Source organism: Hemitrygon akajei, unplaced genomic scaffold, assembly GCF_048418815.1.
Source record: "Hemitrygon akajei unplaced genomic scaffold, sHemAka1.3 Scf000088, whole genome shotgun sequence".
NCBI lineage: Eukaryota > Metazoa > Chordata > Chondrichthyes > Myliobatiformes > Dasyatidae > Hemitrygon > Hemitrygon akajei.
Genome location: NW_027331974.1, coordinates 1,636,838 through 1,658,729, shown reverse-complemented (window position 1 = coordinate 1,658,729; position 21,892 = coordinate 1,636,838). Strand labels below are relative to the sequence as shown.

The following is a 21,892-nucleotide window of genomic DNA, read 5'->3' as shown; positions in this document are numbered from 1 at the left end:
TATATGATCTGGTTCTGGTGAATTATCTGCCCTCAAACCTTTTACTTTCCCAAGAACCTTCTCCTTTGTAATGGTGACTTCATATACTTCTACCCGTTGTCACTCTCCATCTTCTGGCATACTGCTATTGTCTTCCACAGTGAAGACTGATGCAAAATATGTCTTCAGTTCATCCATTTGTTGAGCAAGTTTGTAAATCTGGATGGAGCAAACGATGTGGGGAAAGGCAATGGTGGACTGCCATGGGAGGGGGTGGGACAGGTGGCAGAGAAGGGTGGCTCGGGGTGTGTGGGGGGGGTGCAGTCAAGCCAGCCCTGAGGCAGCGTGCAATATAATTTGATTCCAAACAATTGGTTTGCTGATTACAGAATGTCTCTCATGTTTCTTGCTCTCTCCCCTCTTCCTTCTCCTTGTCCCAACCATGATTCCCCTCTCCCTGCCCCCTTTCCACTCTCGGTCCACACAGACCATCAGGTTTATTATCACTACGTCAGGATTTTTTTCTGCGGCAACAGTACAAGCAACACGTAGAATTACTACATTACTTTGTCTTGTACCTTCGTCCCACAGGAGTGATGATTCATTTCACTTCATACATGTACGACATTGAATGACAATAAATTTGAACTTGAAATAGCTCATGAAACCTTCCAGGTCAAAGAGTTATTCAATGACACACATTCACAAGACTTGATACCTGAGCTTTTCCCTCCAGCTGGGATAGAAGTTGTGTCCTGGGAAAAATCTCCAGTGGATGATCCTTCAGACTGTTTCCCTGTGGAAGTCCCAGGATCTGGAATAGAGGAATGGAGAAACAGATCATTAGTTAAGACATGAGTCAGAGGAAAATGGGACTGGGAGTGTGAAGAAACCAACGTTATCTGTCTCCCTTCACTGACTCTCCCTCCCAAACCACCATGATTCCAGGTCTCTCACCTCAGAGTCAGGGTGAATTTCTGCAACCAAACATGGTGATGAGAGATCCCTTCAGTGAACCCCACCATCGATTCCTGAGCTTGCAGACTCCTCTGGGCTGATGGTCAAACCTGCATCTGCTTCTCACCTTCAACCTCTCTACTCCATCCTCCACCTCTTTCTGCTCTCTCATCCTCTGCAAAACCTACAGTGCCTCCTCCCCTCAAAGACAACCCAAACCCAACCACAATCCAGACCATTTTCATCACACCAAGAAGGTAATCTTTACTCAGAGATATGCAGATTACTTCAATCATTCACCATTCTCCATTGACAAGTCCAACAATGCTCTGTAATGCCCCGACTCTTCAAAAACGCCCCAATATCACTAACCTCCATGGACTCACCAGGTATCCAGTGAGCTCCCTCCTGGCCACTGGGGCCTTGGCCTTCTCAGTGTTTCCCACCATCCCCAACACACAACGATCATTGTCCTATCCATTATCCATCCAATCCTAACACTACCCATTTGATCAGCCCAGACCCAGTCAGTGATCTGTGAAGCCCACGTTTCTAATTCCCGTGACACTGACCATGTAACCCACCCACTGGCTGTCAACCCCACCGTCACCCTCAGTGAGGACCCTGTTCATCCCTCACCCAGATCCTGACCCTTCCTGAAGGTGACTCAGACATCCCCAGTGACCACTCACATCCCTCACTCAGCAAAGCCAAGGGGCTCAGTTCTCATGCTCTGGTCACCAACCCACCTCACCCGGACCCATGAACTAAACTCAGACCAAGGTCATTACTGCCCACGTTATAATTGTACAACACCCTCCCTTGTAGTGATCCTGGATGGTGCTGAAATTTGTCACAGGGAGGAGAGAGGAATATCATTCACACCCCATTCCCTGCATCCAGCAGGTAAACTGATCCCTGAGAAGCTGTATTTTACAGTGTGAGATTGAATCCATACAGACAGAAGAATTCACACCTGGGCTCGTGTCTCCTGCTGGGACAGAGGATGATTTCTGGGTGTGTTCTCCAGACACTGACCCATCGGTCTGTTTCCCTGTGGAACTACCTGTGTGTAGAATAGAGGAACAGAGAGAGTGAGAGAGTGGAGACACTGAAGCAATCATCATGAGTCAGAGGAACAGAGGAATAGGTGCATGTAGAAACCAACATCACACAGGGTCTCTCCACTATCTCTCTCAATTCCCTGTCACCCCTGATCATTCCCTTCAGTGGGAGTCGGGATGAAGTTCAGGGATTAACATGGGGATCTTTGTTTCCTTCAATGATCCCCACCACTGATTCCTGACCCACACTGTCCAGCTGTGGGTCTGTACACTTCCAGTATCACTTCCTCTCCAGCCACCTCTTACCCCATCCACTCAATTGCCCCTTCGTAGACCCCAATTTCCTCTCCATGCAGTTCAACTCTTTAAGTGATTATGCAGAAAGTTTGAAGTTAATAAGTCATCATGGGTGATTGATAAGTTCATGGCCTAAAGTAGAAGGAGATGAGTTATTAACTTCAAACTTTATACATAATCACTGAAAGAGTTGAACTGCATGCACATGTAACGAGAGCTGTATAACTCATCTCCTTCTACCTTAGGCCATGAACCTATCAATTACCCCTGCTGTGGAAACTTTCTGGAGGTCCAAGATCTGTATGCTCCACGACCAGGGACTAAGTGTGTAAATGTAGGAGAAGACTGTGTTGAAATATAAATGTGCTCGTGTTTCTAAAATTGACTCCTTCTACCTTAGGCCACAAACTTATCAACCACCCCTCGTATACACAGCTAGAGGTTTGTGTGCCTGTCGATGTGGAGTGGAGAGTGAGTTTGTAAATCCGGTGGGAGCCAAGGATATTGTGAATGATGAGATGGAGAACTGTGTAGGGATGCGGGAGAGGTGGCAGTGAAGGAGTGCTGGGAGGAGGTGTGTGGGGGGGATGTTGTGGAGTGGGTGAAGGCACACCGAGTCCTAAAACACCAGGCAAGGTAATTTGATTCCTAATAATTAGTTTATTGATCATTACACAATGTCTCTCTGGAGCTTTCTGCTCCCCCTCCATTTTTCCAGCCATGATTCCCCTCTCACTGCCCCCTTCCCATTCTCAGTCCACAATGGAGACCCATCTCAGAGTCAAGTTTATCACAGCTCACATAATATGTCATGAAATCTGGTGTTTTTTTCTGCGGCAGCAGTGCAGTGCAATACATAAAATTATGACATTAAAATTACTGTCTGTTGCACCTTGGACCCAGAGGAATCACATTTTGTTTACTATGCTCATGTACATGGTTGATTGACAATAAACTTGAAATTGAATCGGCTGATGAGAGCTTCCAGGTTACAGATTTACTGAATGACACACTGGCATGAAATTTGTTACCTGAGGTTGTGTCTCCTACTGGGAGAGAAGATGTTTCCTGGGAAAAATCTCCAGTGGATGACCCTTCAAACTGTTTCCCTGTGGGAGTCCCAGAATCTGGAATAAAGGAACAGAAAACAGGAGAGTGGAAACACTTAAACAGATCATTAGGCAAGACATGAGTCTGAGGAAAAGGGGACTGGGAATGTGACGAAACCAACATTCTCTCTCTCACTGTATTCAAACCCAGATCCACCACTTGACTGACAGCTCCTTCCACTCACAGTACTCTCCGAGTGAAAAGTTTGATCCTCAAGTTACCCCTGAACTACTTCACCTTTCACCCTTAACCCATAACCTCCAGCTCTGCACTAATGCAATGTCAGTGGAAAAACCCTGCTTGTAATTACACTACCAATATCCCTCATCATCTTATATACCTCAATCCAATCTCCATTCTCCATCTCTCCAGGGAATGGGGTCCCAACCTACTGAAGCTTCCCAGTAACACAGGTCCTCAAGTCCCAGCAATATCCTTGTAAATTTTCTCTACACTCTTTCCAATCTTATTGATATCTATCCTTGCAGGCAGGTGACCAGAACTTTACACAATGTTCTAAATTCAGCTTCACAAATGTCTTATACAACTTCAACATAACATCACAATCCCTGTACTCAATACTGTGATTTATGAAGGCCAAACTTCCAAAAGCTCTCTTCATGATCCTATCTACCTGTGATGCCAATTTCAATTCATTATGAATCTCTATTCCCAGGCTGAACAGGGAGAGGAACATTCCCTTCAACAATCTCCTCCACTGACACCAGATCGGGTGGTGGACAAACCCAGCCCAGGTTCTCCAGTCATTGCTTCCTGGGTTCCCACGAGTTCAGTACAAATGTGAACCAGTCAGAGAACTGTGATGTGGGGAACACCACTGGGGAGATGGGAAGAAACAACACAGGCAGAAATCATCAACCAGAATCAAATGGGTTAAACCTCCAACCCCATACAATCCTCTCGTGTGATTCACGGCTCCCTCTTTAGTCAAAACTCTTGTGTCATCTCACGCCCCATCCATCCCTCCTAACTAAGACACTGAAATCCCCCCTCAATTCTTCCCCGCCCCACATACATAACTCTCACCATTCAATTCATCTTTCTCCTGTTAGACACTCTGTCCCTCTCCCTTCCCATTCACCAACACACTGTCTCCTCAGTCTCTGTCTGCTACTCACCCAGTACATTCCACTTTCCTCTATTACTCTGTCCATCAACTGGGGTCCACCATCCCTCCACCTTCCCTCTCCATCCTGTCTCAGTTCCTGCCTCTCCTCTCTCATTCCTCGCCAGTGTCTTCCCTCTGATCTGTCAGTCTTCCTCTCTGACCTCTCAGAACATCCCTTTGACACTTACTCCATCACTCTCTGCTCAATCATCCCTCTCACTGTGTCTAAAAGCCACAATGTCTCACTACCTCAACCACATCCATCAAACTCAACCCAGTCCTGACCCTATTCATCACCCCATGATACAACCTTTTCAGAAAGACCCATCGAACCTCCAATACCCTCGGATGACCAAGTCCCCCAACGCCCTCTGATACCCAAACACTTCAAAAACCACCCAATACCCGATGCACCACAGCCCTGCCCAACCTCCATATAATGTCCAATATTCAGCAGGTGACCAGTGTATTCCCACCCTCCGTATGGGCTACAATTCTCCAGGCATCTCCTCCAAACTCCACATGATGACCTATCTCCAATCCCTTAGACAAACCATCCCAACTCCAGCCACTTGATCAGCCCAGTATCAGCCAGCGATCCCCTGAATGCCGCAGATCCCTGTTCCATCCTTGCTGCCCTTCTGAAACGACATTCACCACATTTGAGGCACCAGTGGCGAGTGATGAAAACATGTCTCCACAGTGTTTCCTTCAATGATCCCCACCACTGATTCCTCATCTGCACTGTCCATCAGTAGTCCTGTGAATCTTCAGCATCACCATCTCCACCCACATCTTCTCCTACCCGTCTCCCCTCCAGCCTGACTTCCACTCCAATTAGCCCTCCTTCCTGCCCACTACTCCATTCACTCTCCGTTTCCATCCTTCCATTCACCATTCTCCTTCCCCTCCTCTCCCTGATACACTGTCCTCCTTTCCTTGTTTCCACTCTTTTCTGCCCTCTCCTGCCTCCTCACCTTCCTCCTCGCCTTCTAGTAACCTCTTCCCAACGACCATAAAACCATTCGGTACAGGAGCAGAATTAGGCCATTTGGCCAATAATATTCCTCCTCCTGCCTCTCTCCCTTCTTGGAGTGACAGTGGAGTGGAGGGCAATTTCTCCTTGTTCCAGAACCATGCTAGAAACAACTGATTTTTGAAAGATCATTACTAATGCCTCCACAATCTCTCCAGCCACCTCGTTCAGAACTCTGGGCTGCATTGGATCCATTCACACTCCTCGTTTCCATCCTTCCACTCACCATTCTCCATCCCCGCCTCTCCCTGATACACTGTCCTCCATTTCCTTGTTTTTCCTTTTTCCAGAACCACGCCAGAATCAATTGATTTTTGAAAGATCATTACTAATACCTCCACAATCTCTCCAGCCACCTCGTTCAGAACTCTGGGCTGCATACGATCTGGTTCTGGTGAATTATCTGCCCTCAAACCTTTTACTTTCCCAAGAACCTTCTCCCTCGTAATGGTGACTTCACATACTTCTGCTCGTTGTCACTCTCCACCTTCTGGCATACTGCTATTGTCTTCCACAGTGAAGACTGATGCAAAATATGTCTTCAGTTCATCCATTTGTTGAGCAAGTTTGTAAATCTGGATGGAGCAAAGGATGTGGGGAATGGCAATGGTGGACTGCCATGGGAGGGGGTGGGACAGGTGGCAGAGAAGGATGGCTCGGGGTGGGGAGGGGTGCAGTCAAGCCCGCCCTGAGGCAGCGTGCAATATAATTTGATTCCAAACAATTGGTTTACTGATTACAGAATGTCTCTCGTGCTTCCAGCTCTCTCCTCTCTTCCTTCACCTTGTCCCAACCATGATTCCCCTCTCCCTGCCCCCTTTCCACTCTCAGTTCTCACAGACCATCAGATTTATTATCACTGCGTCAGGATTTTTTCTGCAGCAACTGTACAAGGCAACACGTAAAATTGCTACATTACTTTGTCTTGTCCCTTAGCCCCACAGGAGTGATGATTCATTTCACTATAATTACACCGTTGAATGACAATAAACTTCAACTTGAATTAACATATGAGAGCTTCCAGGATACAGAGTTATGGATTCGCACACTTTCACAAGGCTTGGTACCTGAAGTTATCCCACCTGCTGGTACAGAAGACATTTTCTTGGAAAAATTTCCAGTGGATGATCTTTCAGACTGTTTCCCTGTGTAAGTCCCAGGACCTGGAATAAAGGAATGGAGAAACAGGAGAGTGGAAACACAGAAACAGATCATTAGGGCAGACATGAGTCTGAGGGAAAAGGGATGGGGAGTGTGAAGAAACCAACGTTATCCATCTCCCTTCACTGACTCTCTCTCCCAAACCACCATGACTCCAGGTCTCTCTCCTCAGAGAATCAGGGTGAATTTCTGCAACTAAACATGGTGATGAGAGATCCCTTCAGTGAACCGCACCACTGATTCCTGAGCTTGCAGACTCCTCTGGGCTGATGGTCAAACCTGCATCTGCTTCTCATCTTCAACCTCTCCACTCCATCCTCCATCTCTTTCTGCTCTCTCATCCTCTCCAAGACCTACTGTGCCTCCTCCCCTCAAAGCCAACCCAAACCCAACCACAATCCTGACTTGAAACATCACGGCATGAAAACAATCTTTACTCAAAGATACCACGTTACTTTAAACATTCACCATTCTCCATTGACAAGTCCAACAATGCCCTCTCATGCCCTAACTCATCAAAAACACCCCTGAACACTGACACAGTGCTCCCCAATATCACTAACCTCCATAGACTCACCAGGTATCCAGTGAGTTCCCACCCGGCCACTGGGGCCTTGGCCCTCTCAGTGTTTCCCACCATCCCCAACACACGATGATCATTGTCATGTCTCTCATCCATCCCATCCCAACACTACCCATTTGATCAGCCCAAACCCAGTCTGTGATCCCCTGAAGCCTATGTATCTAATTCCCGTGATACTGACCACGGAACCCTCCCACTGCCTGTCAACCTCACCGTCACCCTGAGCGAGGACCCTGGCCATTCCTCACCCAGATCCTGTGGAACTACCTGTGTGTAGAATAGAGGAACAGAGAGAGTGAGAGAGTGGAGACACTGGAGCAATCATCATGAGTCAGAGGAACAGAGGAATAGGTGCATGTAGAAACCAACATCACACAGGGTCTCTCCACTGTCTCTCCCAATTCCCTGTCACCCCTGATCATTCCCTTCAGTGGGAGTCGGGACGAAGTTCAGGGATCAACATGGGGATCAGGGTTCCCTTCAATGATCCCCACCACTGATTCCTGACCTGCACTGTCCAGCTGTGGGTCTGTACACTTCCAGTATCACTCCATCTTTTTCCTGTTAGACACTCCGTCCCTCCCCCACCCCCCGAATCAGGTTTATCATCACTCACGTGTCATGAAATTTGCTTTTCTTTGCAGCAGAAAATTGCAATACATAAGACTGTGTCATTAAAACTACTACAGAACCGTGTTGTGCATGTTGGCCCCACGATGTTTCATTTCACTATATCAATGTGCATGGTTGAACGTCAATACACTTGGAACTTGAATCGGCTCATGAGAGCTTCCAGGTTACAAAGTTATGGAATGACACATTTCACAAGACTTGGTACCTGAGGCTGTATCTCGAGCTGGGACTGAAGAAGTTTCCTGGGAAAAATCTCCAGTGGATGACCTTTCAGACTGTTTCCCTGTGGAATTCCCAGGACCTGGAATAAAGGAATGGAGAAACAGGAGAGTGGAAACACAGAAATAGATCATTAGGCAAGAGCAAACATGAGGAAATCTGCAGATGCTGGAAATTCAAACAACAATACACACAAAATGCTGGGGGAGCACAGCAGGCCAGGCAGCATCTATAGGGAGAAGCGCTGTCGACGTTTTGGGCCGAAACCCTTCGTCAGGACTAACCAAAAGGAAAGATAGTAAGAGATTTGTAAGTAGTGGGGGAGGGGGAAATCCAAAATGATAGGAGAAGACCGGAGGGGGTGGGATGATGCTAGGAGCTGGAAAGATGATTGGCGAAACTGATACAGAGCTGGAGAAGGGAAAGGATCATGGGACGGGAGGCCTCAGGAGAAAGAAAGGAGGGGGGGGGATCACCAGAGGGAGATGGAGATCAGGCAAACAACTAAATATGTCAGGGATGGGGTAAGAAGGGGAGGAGGGGTAGTAATGGAAGTTAGAGAAGTCAATATTCATGCCATCGGGTTGGAGGCTACCCAGCCGGTATATAAGGTGTTGTTCCTCCAATCTAAGTTTGGATTCATTTTGACAATAGAGGAGGCCATGGGTCGACATATCAGAATGGGAATGAGATGTGGAATTAAAATGTGTGGCCACTGGGAGATCCTGCTTTTTCTGGCGGAACCAGCGTAGGTGTTCAGCGAAACGGTCTCCCAGTCTGCGTTGGGTCTCACCAATATATAAAAGGCCACACTGGGAGCACCGGACACAGTATACCACATCAGCCGACTCACAGGTGAAGTGTCGCCTCACCTGGAAGGACTGTCTGGTGCCCTGAATGGTGGTGAGGGAGGAAGTGTGAGGGCAGGTGTAGCACTTGTTCCATTTACAAGGATAAGTTCCAGGAGGGAGATCGGTGGGAAGGGATTGGGGGGGACGAGTGGACAAGGGAGTCGTGTAGGGAGCGATCCCTGCGAAAAGCATAAAGGGGGTTTGAGGGAAAAATGTGCTTGATGGTGGGATCCTGTTGGAGGTGGCAGAAGTTACGGAGACTTATACGTTGGACCTAGAGGATGGTGGGGTGATAGGTAAGGACAAGGGGAACCCTAACCCGAGTGGGGTGGCGGGTGGATGGGGTGAGGGCAGATGTGCGGGAAATGGGAGAGATGCGTTTGAGAGCAGAGTTGATGGTGGAGAAAGGGAAGCCCCTTTGTTTAAAAAAGGAAGACATCTCCTTCGTCCTGGAATGAAAAGCCTCATCCTGAGAGCAGATGCGGTGGAGATGGAGGAATTGTGAGAAGGGGATAGCACTTTTGCAAGAGACAGGTTGGGAAGAGGAATAGTCCAGGTAGCTGTGAGAATCTGTAGGCTTATAGTAGATATCAGTAGATAGGCCGGCTCCAGAGATGGAGACAGAAAGATCAAGAAGGGGGAGGGAGTTGTCGGAAATGGACCAGGTAAATTTGAGGGCAGGGTGAAAGTTGGAGGCAAAGTTAATGAAGTCGACGAGCTCAGCATGCGTGCAGGAGGCATGACCAATGCAATCGTCGATGTAGCGAAGGAAAAGAGGGGGATGGATACCCGTATAGACTTGGAACATGGACTGTTCCACAAAGCCAACAAAAAGGCAGGCATAACTGGGACCCATATGGGTGCCCATGGCTACACCCTTTCAAATCTCCTACTATCTTTCCTCTCGGTTAGTCCTGATGAAGGGTCTCAGCCCAAAACGATGACAGCACTTCTCCCAATAGATGCTACCGGGCCTGCTGTGTTCCACCAGCATTTTGTGTGTGTCATTAGGCAAGACATGAGTCTGAGGGAAAGGGGACGGGGAGTGTGAAGAAACCAACATTATCAATCTCCCTTCACTGACTCTCCCTCCCAAACCACCATGACTCCAGGTCTCTCTCCTCAGCATGAATTTCTGCAACTGAACATGGCAATGAGGGATCCCTTCAGTGAATCCCACCACCATTTCCCGAGCCTGCAGACTCTTATGGGCTAGTGGTCAAGCATGAATCATCTTCTCTCCTTTAGCATCTCCAGTCCAACATCCACCCCTCTCTGCTTACTCATTCCACCTCACACTCTCCAACCCCAATCCTGACCCTATTCAACACGTCACAAAATCAATCTTGTATCATAAAGATACAAAGTTACTTCAAACTTTCACCATTCTCCACTGCCAAGCCCAACATTGCACTTTCATGTCCCATCTCTTCAAAAACTCCCCAATATCACAAACCTCCATGGACTCACCAGGTATCCAGTCAGTTCCCACCCGGCCACTGGGGCCTTAGCCCTCTCGGTGTTTCCCACCATCCCCAACACACAACGATCATTGTCTTATCCCTCATCCATCCCATCCTAACACTACCCATTTGATCAGCACAGATCCAGTCAGTGATCCCTATACCCACATTTCTAATTCCCATGACACTGACCACGTGACCTTCCCACTGGCTTTTAACCCCACCGTCACCCTCAGCGAGGACCCTGTCCATCCCTCACCCAGATCCTGACCCTTCCTGAAGGTGACTCAGACATCCCCAGTGACCACTCACATCCCTCACTCAGCAAAGCCAAGGGACTCAGTCCTCATGCTCTGGCCACCAACCCACCTCACCCGGCCCCGTGAACTAAACTCAGACCAAAGTCATTACTGCCCACGTTATAATTGTACAACATCCTCCCCTGTAGTGATCCTGGATGGTGCTGAAATTTGTCACAGGGAGGAGAGAGGAACCTCTCACTCCATCATTCACACCCCATCCCCTGCATCCAGCAGGTAAACTGATCTCTGAGAAGCTGTATTTTACAGTGTGAGATTGAATCCATACAGACAGAAGAATTCACACCTGGGCTCGTGTCACCTGCTGGGACAGAGGATGATTTCTGGGTGTGTTCTCCAGACACTGACTCATCGGTCTGTTTCCCTGTGGAATTAGCTGTGTGTAGAATAGAGGGACAGAGAGAGTGAGAGAGCGGAGACACTGAAGCAATCATCATGAGTCAGAGGAACAGAGGAATAGGTGCATGTAGAAACCAACATCACACAGGGTCTCTCCACTGTCTCTCCCAATTCCCTGTCACCCCTGATCATTCCCTTCAGTGGGAGTCGGGATGAAGTTCAGGGGTCAACATGGGGATCAGTGTTTCCTTCAATGATCCCCACCACTGATTCCTGAACTGCACTGTCCAGCTGTGGGTCTGTACACTTCCAGTATCACTTCCTCTCCAGCCACCTCTCACCCCGTCCACTCAATCGCCCCTTCGTAGCCCCCAATTTCCCCTCCATGCAGTTCCACTCTTTAAGTGATTATGCAGAAAGTTTGAAGTTAATAACTGATCATGGGTGATTGATAAATTCATGGCCTAAGGTAGAAGGAGATGAGTTATTAACTTCAAACTTTATACGTAAGCACTGAAAGAGTTGAGCTGCATGTGAATGTAACGAGAGCTGTATAACTCATCTCCGTCTACCTTAGGCCACGAACCTATCAATCACCCCTGCTGTGGATACTTTCTGGAGGTCCAAGATCCGTATGCTCCACGACCGCTGGACTAAGTGTGTACATGTAGGAGAAGATTGTGTTGAAATATAAATGTGCTTGTTTTTCTAAAATTGACTCCTTCTACCTTAGGCCACAAACTTATCAATCACCCCTCGTATACACAGCTGGAGGTTTGTGTGCCTGTCGATGTGGAGTGGACAGTGAGTTTGTAAATCTGGTGGGAGCCAAGGATATTGTGAATGACGAGATGGAGAACTGTGTAGGGATGCGGGAGAGCTGGCAGTGAAGGAGTGCTGGGAGGAGGTGTGTGGGGGGGGACGTTGTGGAGTGGGTGAAGACACACCGAGTCCTAAAACACCAGGCAAGGTAATTTGATTCCTAATAATTAGTTTATTGATCATTACAGAATGTCTCTCTGGAGCTTTCTGCTCCCTCTCCATTTTTCCAGCCATGATTCCCCTCTCACTGCCCCCTTCCCATTCTCAGTCCACAATGGAGACCCATCTCAGAGTCAAGTTTATCACAGCTCACATAATATGTCATGAAATCTGGTGTTTTTTTTCTGTGGCAGCAGTGCAGTGCAATACATAAAATTATGGCATTAAAATTACTGTCTGTTGCACCTTGGACCCAGAGGAATCACATTTTGTTTACTATGTTCATGTACATGGTTGATTGACAATAAACTTGAAATTGAATCGGCTGATGAGAGCTTCCAGGTTACAGATTTACTGAATGACACACTTGCATGAAATTTGATACCTGAGGTTGTGTCTCCTACTGGGAGAGAAGATGTTTCCTGGGAAAAATCTCCACTGGATGACCCTTCAGACTGTTTTCCTGTGGAAGTCCCAGGACCTGGAATAAAGGAACAGAAAGCAGGAGAGTGGAAACACTGAAACAGATCATTAGGCAAGACATGAGTTTGAGGAAAAAGGGACTGGGAATGTGACGAAACCAACATTCTCTCTCTCACTGTATTCAAACCCACATCCACCACTTGACTGACAGCTCCTTCCACTCACAGTACTCTCCGAGTGAAGAAGTTGATCCTCAAGGTACCCCTGAACTACTTCACCTTTCACCCTGAACCCATAACCTTTAGTTCTGCACTAATGCAATGTCAGTTGAAAAACCCTGCTTGTAATTACACTACCAATATCCCTCATCATTTTATATACCTTAATCCAATCTCCATTCTCCATCTCTCCAGGGAATGGGGTCCCAACCTACTGAAACCTTCCCAGTAACACAGGTCCTCAAGTCCCAGCAATATCCTTGTAAATTTTCTCTGCACTCTTTCCAATCTTATTGATATCTATCCTTGCAGGCAGGTGACCAGAACTTTACACAATATTCTAAATTCAGCTTCACAAATGTCTTATACAACTTCAACATAACATCACAATCCCTGTACTCAATACTTTGATTTATGAAGGCCAAACTTCCAAAAGCTCTCTTCATGATCCTATCTACCTGTGATGCCAATTTCAATTCATTATGAATCTCTATTCCCAGGCTGAACAGGGAGAGGAACATTCCCTTCAACAATCTCCTCCACTGACACCAGATCGGGTGGTGGACAAACCCAGCCCAGGTTCTCCAGTCATTGCTTCCTGGGTTCCCACGAGTTCAGTACAAATGTGAACCAGTCAGAGAACTGTGATGTGGGGAACACCACTGGGGAGATGGGAGGTAACAACACAGGCAGAAACCATCAACCAGAATCAAATGGGTTAAACCTCCAACCCCATACGATCCTCTCGTGTGATTCACACCTCCCTCTTTAGTCAAAACTCTTATGTCATCACGCACCCCATCCATCCCTCCTAACTGAGACACAGTAATCCCCCCATCAATTCTCCCCCACCCCACAGACTTAACTCTCACCATTCAATCCATCTTTCTCCTGTTAGACACTCCATCCCTCTCCCCCCCCCACCCATTCACCATCACACTGTCTGCTACTCACCCAGTACATCCCACTTTCATCTATTTCGCTGTCCAACAAGTGGGGTCCACCAACCCTCCACCTTCCCTCTCCATCCCGTCACAGTTCCTGCCTCTCCTCTCTCATTCCTCGCCAGTGACTTCCCTCTGATCTGTCAGTGTTTCTCTCTGACCTCTCAGAACATCCCTTTGATACTTACTCCATCACTCTCTGCTCAATCATCCCTCTCGCTCTGTCTAAAAGCCACAGTGGCTCACTACCTCACCCACATCCATCAAACTCAACCCTGTCCTGACCCTATTCATCACCCATGATACAACCTTTTCACAAAGACCAATCAAACTTCCAATATTCTCCAATGACCCATTGTCCTAATGCTTCAGCTGGCCCAATACTTCAAATACCACCCAATACCTTGATGCACCATAGCCCTGCCCAACCTCCACATAATGTCCAATATTCAATAGGTGACCAGTGTATTCCCACCCTCCGTCTAGGCTACAATTCTCCAGATCTCCAGGCATCTCCTCCAATCTCCACATGATGACCAACCTCCAATCCCTTTGCCACCCCATCCCATCTCCACCTATTTAATCAGACCAGTGACACCCTAAACCCCGCTGATTCCTGTTCCATCCTTACTGCCCTTCTTAAACAAGGAACAATATTCGCCACATTTCAGGCACATGAACAATCATCTCCACAGTGTTTCCTTCAATGATCCCAACACCGATTCCTGATCTTCACTGTCCAGCTGTGGACATGACAATCTTCAGCATCACTTCATCTCCACCCACCTCTTCCCCAACCCCTCCCCAACTCTGTCACCCTCTCATACCCCAGTCCTCTTTTCCACTCCAATCTGCCCTCTGTCCTTCCCACTTCTCCATTCACTCTCCCCATTTCCATCCCTCCTCTCTCCATTCTCCTTCCCCTCCTCTCCCTGACACATCCCCCTCCATTTCCTTATTCCCACTCTTTCCTGCCCTCCCCTACCTCCTCACCTTCCTCTCAACTATCCCTCCTTCCCTTCCAATCACCTGTGGCCAATGACCACAAGTCCATAAGACATAGGAGCAGAAATAAGTCAATTGACCCATCAAATTTGCTCTGCCTTTTCATCACGGCTGATCCAATTTCTCTCTCTGTCCCAGTCTCCTACCGTCTCCCAGTTTCCCTTCCCACCTGACTGATCAAGAATCTATCAACTTCTGCCTTAAATATATCCAATGATTTGGTCTCCATTGCTGCCTGTGACAATGAATTCCGCTCATTCACCACTCACCGACTACAGAAAGTCCTCTTCATCTCTGGACTAAAAGGATGCCCCTCTATTCTGAGGCTGTGTCGTGTGATCTCAGACTCTCCCCAACATAGGAAACATCATCTCCACATCCACTCTTTCGAGACCTTTCAACATTTGATAGTTTTCAATATGGTCACACATCATTCTTCTCAATTCTAGTGAATACAGGCCCAGAGCCATCAAACTCTCCTCATATAAGCCATTCAATCCCAGAATCATTTTTGCAAACTTCCTTTGAACCATCTCCAATGTCAGCACATCCTTTCTTTGATTAGGGACCCTAAGCTGCTCACAATACTCCAAGTGCTTTATAATGTCTCAACGTTATATCCTTGTTTACATTTAGACTCTCAAAATGAATGCTAAAATCAGATTTACCCTCCTCACAACTGAGTCAACCCAAAATTAACCTTTAGGGAGTCCTGCACAAGCGCTCTCAAGTACTGTTGCACCTCAGGTTTTTGAATTTTCTCCCCATTTAGAAAATAGTCTATGCTTTTATTCATTCTCCAGAAGTGCATGACCACACCCTTCCCTGCATTGTATTCCATTGGCCACTTCCTAGCCCATTCTCCTAATCTCTCTACTTCCTCAAAACTGCCTGCACCTCCACATATCTTTGTATTGTCTGCAAACTTGGCCATAAAGCCATCAATTTCTTCATCCAAATCTCTGCCATATTACATAAAATGAAGTTGTCCCAACGCAGACCCCAGTGGAACAGCAATAGTCACCGGCAACCAACAAGAAAGGCTCCCTTTATTCCCACTCTTTGCTTCCTGCCAATCACCCAGTACTCTGTCCAGGTTCATATTTCCTGTAATACCACGGTTCTTAACTTGTTAACCAGCCTCTGTGTGGCACCTTGTCAAAGGCCTTCTGAAAATCTGAATACACAACATCGACCGATTATCCTTTGTCTATCCTACTTGTTATTTCTTCAAACAATTCCAAAGGATTTGTCAAGCATGATATTCCCTGAAGAAGTTATGCTGGCTGAGGCCTATTTTATCATGTGCCTCCAAGTACCCCAAACCACATCCTTAACTATCGAGTTCAAAATCTTCCCAACCACCGAGGTCAGACTAACAGGCCTGTAAGTTACTTCCTTCTGCCTCGTTCCTTTCTTAAAGAGTCAAGTGACATTTTCAATTTTCCATTCTGCTGGAACCACGCCAGAATCAATTGATTTTTGAAAGATCATTACTAATACCTCCACAATCTCTTCAGGCACTGCCCTTAGAACTCTGGGCTGCATACGATCTGGTTCTGGTGAATTATCTACCTTCAGACCTTTTACCTTCCCAAGAACCTTCTCCCTCATAATGGCGACTTCACATACTTCTGCTCCTTGACACTCTCGACATTCCGGCATACTGCTATTGTCGTCCACAGAGAAGACTGATGCAAAAATGTCTTCAGTTCATCCATTTGGAGAGCAAGTTTGTAAATCTGACTGCAGCAAAGGATTGGGAATGTTGAGGGTGGACTGCCACGGGACGGGTGTGGGATACATAGCAGAGAAGGATGGCTCGGGGTGGGGGGGGGGGGGGTGCAGTCAAGCCAGCCCTGAGGCAGCATGTAAAATAATTTGATAACAAACAATTGGTTTACCGATTACAGAATGTCATGATTCCAGCTCCCTCCCCTCTTCCTTCACCTTGTCCCAACCATGATTCCCCTCTCCCTGCCCCCTTTCCACTCTCAGTCCACACAGACCATCAGGTTTATTATCACTAACATACCGTATGTCAGGACTTTTTTCTGCGGCAACAGTACAAGGCAACATGTAAAATTACTAAATTACTTTGTCTTGTAACTTGGCCCCACAAGAATGATGATTAATTTCACTATATAAATGTACACTGTTGAATGACAATAAACTTGAACTTGAATTGGCTTATGAGAGCTTCCAGGATACAGAGTTATGGATTCATACACTTTCACAAGACTTGATACCTGAAGTTATCCCTCCTGCTGGGACAGCAGATGTTTCCTGGGAAAAATCTCCAGTGGATGATCCTTCAGACTGTTTCCCTGTGGAAGTCCCTGGAATTCAGAAATGCAGAAACAGAAGAGTGGAAACACAGAAACAGATCATTAGGCAAGACATGAGTCTGAGGGAAAGGGGACAAGGAGTTTGAAGAAACCAACATTATCCATCTCCCTTCACTGACTCTCCCTCCCACAGCACCATGACTCCAGAGCTCTCCCCTCAGAGAGTCAGGGTGAATTTCTGCTGACCTTCTGTTAAGCCTATTCCCTTCGTCCCACACTGACTTCTATATTTATTGAGATACAGCACAGAATGGGCCCTGCCAGCCCTTTGGGCCATGCCACACAGCTATCCACAAAGTCAATCTGAGCCTAATCACCCAACAATTTTCAATGACCAGTTATCCCACCGACTGATAAGTGTTTAGTCAGTGGGAGGAAACTGGAATACCCAGAGGAAATCCATGCGGCCACGGAGAGAACAGACAAACTCCTTACAAGGCAATGGCGGGAAATGAACCCGGGTCGCCTTCAACTGTAAACATTGTGTGAATCACCTCACTACCATGCAATAGCCCTCCATACCAGTCCCATCCTTATACTCATCCAAACGTCTCTTCATCAAACTAAACAACCACCCTCCGGACACAGTACATGTAACTCACACACAAATTAATATCATCACCTGTAAATTAATAAATAGTAAGCTGCATTTACAAACACAGGTTAAAAAGTAGACAGCATCATGCTTCATAACTGCTGAACAACTTCTTCAATAGGTTCGACAGCACAATCTCATCCTCACCGCAGAACTCCACACCAGGCTTGTCTTTCTACTCGTCCTCCCTCTTACTTCCCTCACAGGAAAATAGCCACTCACAGGAGACCTTGCCCACGCCCAGGATTATGGCTGCACAGGTGGAAGGTCAACTGAGGAAGATCTGTACCAGCAAGGCGGCTGGACCGGATGGAGTTTCCCCACGATTACTGAGGGCCTGTGCGACTGAGCTGGGAGAACCACTCATATTTTTACTGAGTTAAGTATTGTATGTAATTAGTTTTGCTACAATAAGTGTATGGGACATTGGAAAAAATGTTGAATTTCCCCATGGGGATGAATAAAGTATCTATCTATCTATCTATCTTCAGGTCTGCTGAGACTGGCTGGAGGCAGGAAGTTCAGTGTCTCTCAGCCTGGGGGAAGAAGCTGTTTCCCGTCCTTGTGGCAGTCTCTATGATGCAAGACACCAGCCATATACCAGAAATTGGAGCGTGTCAGGGGACAGAAGTGGGATCATTAATAATACAAAGGAGAAGGTGCTCGGGAAGCTGAAAGGTCTGAAGGTAGATAAGTTATTTGGATCAGATGGACTACACCCCAGGGTTCTGAAAGAGGTAGCTGAAATGATTGTGGAGGCATTTGTTGTGATCTTTCAACAAGCACTAGATTCGGGAATGGTTGTGGAGAACTGGAAAACTGCAAACCTCACTCCACCCTTTTAGAAAGGGAGGGAAGCAAAGACAGGAGATTATAGGCCAGTTAGCTTGACTTCAGCAGATGGGAAGATGGAGACCATTATCAAGGATGAAGTTTTGGGGTACTAAAATGGGCCTCAGTCAGCATTGTTTCCTTAAGGGGACTTCTTGCCTAACAAATCCATTGGAATTCTTTGAGAAAATAACAGGCAGAACAGACACAGAAGAATTGGTGTGTGTTGTGTATTAGGATCTCGGAAGGCCAATGACATGATGCTACTAAACAAGGTAAGAGCCCATGATATCACAGGAAAGATACTGGCTACTGAAGATAGAAGATTGACAGAGGCAAAGAGTGGGAATAGAGGCTTTTTCATGACTGCTGGTGTTCTATGGGGAGAATGGGGTTAAAAAAAGATGTGCTAGCATTGGAGAGGGTCCACAGCAGCTACCCAAGGATGATTCCAGAAATGAAAGGGTTATCATATGAGGAAAGTCTGTTGGGTCTGTACTCACTGTAATTCGGAAGGATGGGGGGGGGGGGGGGAATCTCATTGCAACCTTTCGAATGTTGAAAGGCCTGGACAGACTAGATGTGGAAAGGATGTTTCCCATGGTGGGAGAGTCTAAGACAAGAGGCACAGCCTCAGGATAGAGGGGCATCCATTCAAAACAGAGATGCGGAGACATTTCTTTAGCCAAAGGGTGGTGAATTTGTGGAATTTGTTGCCACATGCAGCTGTGGAGGCCAGATCATTGGGTTTATTTAAGGCAGAGACTGATAGGTTCTTGATTGGACTTGGCATCAAAGGTTACGGGGAGAATGCCGGGAAATGCGGTTGAGGAGGAGATGGAAAAAAAGAAGGATCAGCTATGATTGAATGGTGAAGCAGACTGAATGGGCCAGATGGCCTAAATCTGCTCCTATGTTTAATGGTCTTATTATCAAAACATGAGTTGTAGAATTCATGAAAATGAGTGTGAGGTTGTACAATCAGTTCAGAGATGAGGTGAGTAAAGTTACCCACACTGGTTTAGGAACCTGAGGTTGGTGTTCCTGAACCTCATCGTATGGGACCTCAGGCTCCTGGAACCATTTCCAAATTCAGACTCCATTCCTTCATGACGAACCCTCTGACTCACGACCAGTCAGTCACTTAACTCTCCTCCTTCACAAAGCCCTGCTCTCAACCCTTGTTCCTGACTGTCAGACCACCCACAAGCTGCCCACACAAACAGCCACAGTGGCTTGTTGTTGAAAGTTACAGCATCTTCCTTTCAACGCCCACCCACAACACCAGCACCTCAGTGTACAATTCTCTCCCTACTTCCGACAGAGGGACCTCAATGCACGACTGGGAATTGTCCAGACAGGAGACGAGCCACTGACACCAGTGATCCCCACCTCACGGGAAACCACATCCAACAGGGGAGACGATGCACGACTGAGAATTGTACAGACAGGGGACGAGCCACTGACACCGGTGATCCCCACCCCACGGGAAACCACATCCAACAGGGGAGACGATGCAGGACTGAGAATTGTCCAGACAGGGGATGAGCCACTGACACTGGTGATCCCCACCCCACGGGAAACCACATCCAACAGGGGAGACGATGCACGACTGAGAATTGTACAGACAGGGGATGAGCCACTGACACTGGTGATCCCCACCCCACGGGAAACCACATCCAACAGGGGAGACGATGCAGGACTGAGAATTGTCCAGACAGGGGACGAGCCACTGACACCGGTGATCCCCACCCCACGGGAAACTACATCCAACAGGGGAGACGATGCAGGACTGAGAATTGTCCAGACAGGGGACGAGCCACTGACACCGGTGATCCCCACCCCACGGGAAACCACATCCAACAGGGGAGACGATGCAGGACTGAGAATTGTCCAGACAGGGGACGAGCCACTGACACCGGTGATCCCCACCCCACGGGAAACCACATCCAACAGGGGAGACGATGCAGGACTGAGAATTGTCCAGACAGAGGACGAGCCACTGACACCGGTGATCCCCACCCCACGGGAAACCACATCCAACAGGGGAGACGATGCAGGACTGAGAATTGTCCAGACAGGGGACGATCCACTGACACCGGTGATCCCCACCCCACGGGAAACCACATCCAACAGGGGAGACGATGCACGACTGAGAATTGTCCAGACAGGGGACGAGCCACTGACACCGGTGATCCCCACCCCACGGGAAACTACATCCAACAGGGGAGACGATAGACACGAGCTACAAGGACATCCAGTGAGAGAGGTTGTCCATTCCCCACAGAAACAAGGTCTTGCTACCTGAGGATGTATCTCCTGCTGGGACAGGGGGCTGTTCCCAGCTGAGTTCACCAGTAGACAATCCTTTGGCTTGTTCCTCTGTGGAATTCCAGTGAACTGGAATAAAGGACCACAGACGTGGGAGGGTGACAGAGAGGAGACACCAAACCTGGTGATCAATTCGGGACCGAGGGGAGAATCCAAAACCATTTGGTGTGCCTTCACCGATTCACTCTCTCAAACCTCCGTCACTCCACGTGACTCCCCTCAGTGGGAGTGAGGAGGAATTTCCAGGACTGAAACCGAGGAGAAACATTCCCTTTGGTGAACCCAACCATGAATACCTGAGCTTGCAGACCCTGCTGGGGTGGTGGACAAACCCGGACCAGGTCCTCCAGTCGCAGACCGCTGGGGTTCCTGAGCTGTGTTCGACTGGGAATCTGCAAAGAGAGAAACAGGGTGGGTGGGGACAGGTGAGCAGCGGATCAGGGTGGGGAGAGTAAATGAGATGGGGTGTGGTCATCACGAACAGAAACATCTATAATCTACCAGTGTGAAACTGGTCAAACCTCTGGATCTGCACACAACATAATCCTCTCGGGCAATCCGCACCTCCCTCTTCACTCAATCCTCTCCTCTCAGTGCCCATTCTTCACTCCTCTGACCCCCCTACCATCCTTCACTCCTCCACCTCACACCCATCTCTCACCCGATGATCATTATGAACCAACCACTTAAATCACAAATAAGATAAAATCTGCAGATGCTGGAAATCCTGATGAGGGTCTTGGCCTGAAATGTCGACTTTTTACTCTTTTCCGTAGATGCTGCCTGGCCTGCTGACTTCCTCCAGCATTCTGCGTGTAAAACCACTTAAATCCCCTCACCCTCCAAGCCACATCTCTCAGTCATTGTTCTACAACATCATCATCATTACGTGTCATGTCGTATCGCTTGGACGATCGAGGTCTGTCCATCACCATGATTGTTCTGGGCAAATTTTTCAACAGAAACAGTTTGCCATTGCCTTCATCTGGGCAGTGTCTTTACAGGATGGGTGACTCCAGCCATTATCAATACTCTTCAGAGATCGTCTACCTGGTGTCAGTGGTTACAGATCCCG

General features: G+C 47.6%; 1 protein-coding gene and 1 long non-coding RNA gene across 2 annotated transcripts in view; both read right to left on the bottom strand.

Annotated features, from left to right (window-relative positions):
• The window catches only part of LOC140722762 (uncharacterized), a 107,862-nt gene that overhangs the window by 9,776 nt on the left and 76,194 nt on the right, over positions 1-21,892 (bottom strand). Inside the window, exons 3-5 of the mRNA XM_073037443.1 lie at positions 21,114-21,209; positions 11,089-11,178; positions 8,155-8,250 (exon numbers count right to left, since the gene is read on the bottom strand). Coding sequence (XP_072893544.1) covers positions 8,155-8,250; positions 11,089-11,178; positions 21,114-21,209 — 282 coding nt within the window. The remainder of the gene's footprint in view (positions 1-8,154; positions 8,251-11,088; positions 11,179-21,113; positions 21,210-21,892) is intronic.
• On the bottom strand, positions 695-3,427 carry LOC140722760 (uncharacterized). The gene is made up of 3 exons (XR_012097740.1): positions 3,329-3,427; positions 1,913-2,002; positions 695-793 (listed from the first exon to the last, which is right to left on the bottom strand). It is a non-coding gene; the product is annotated as an uncharacterized lncRNA (long non-coding RNA).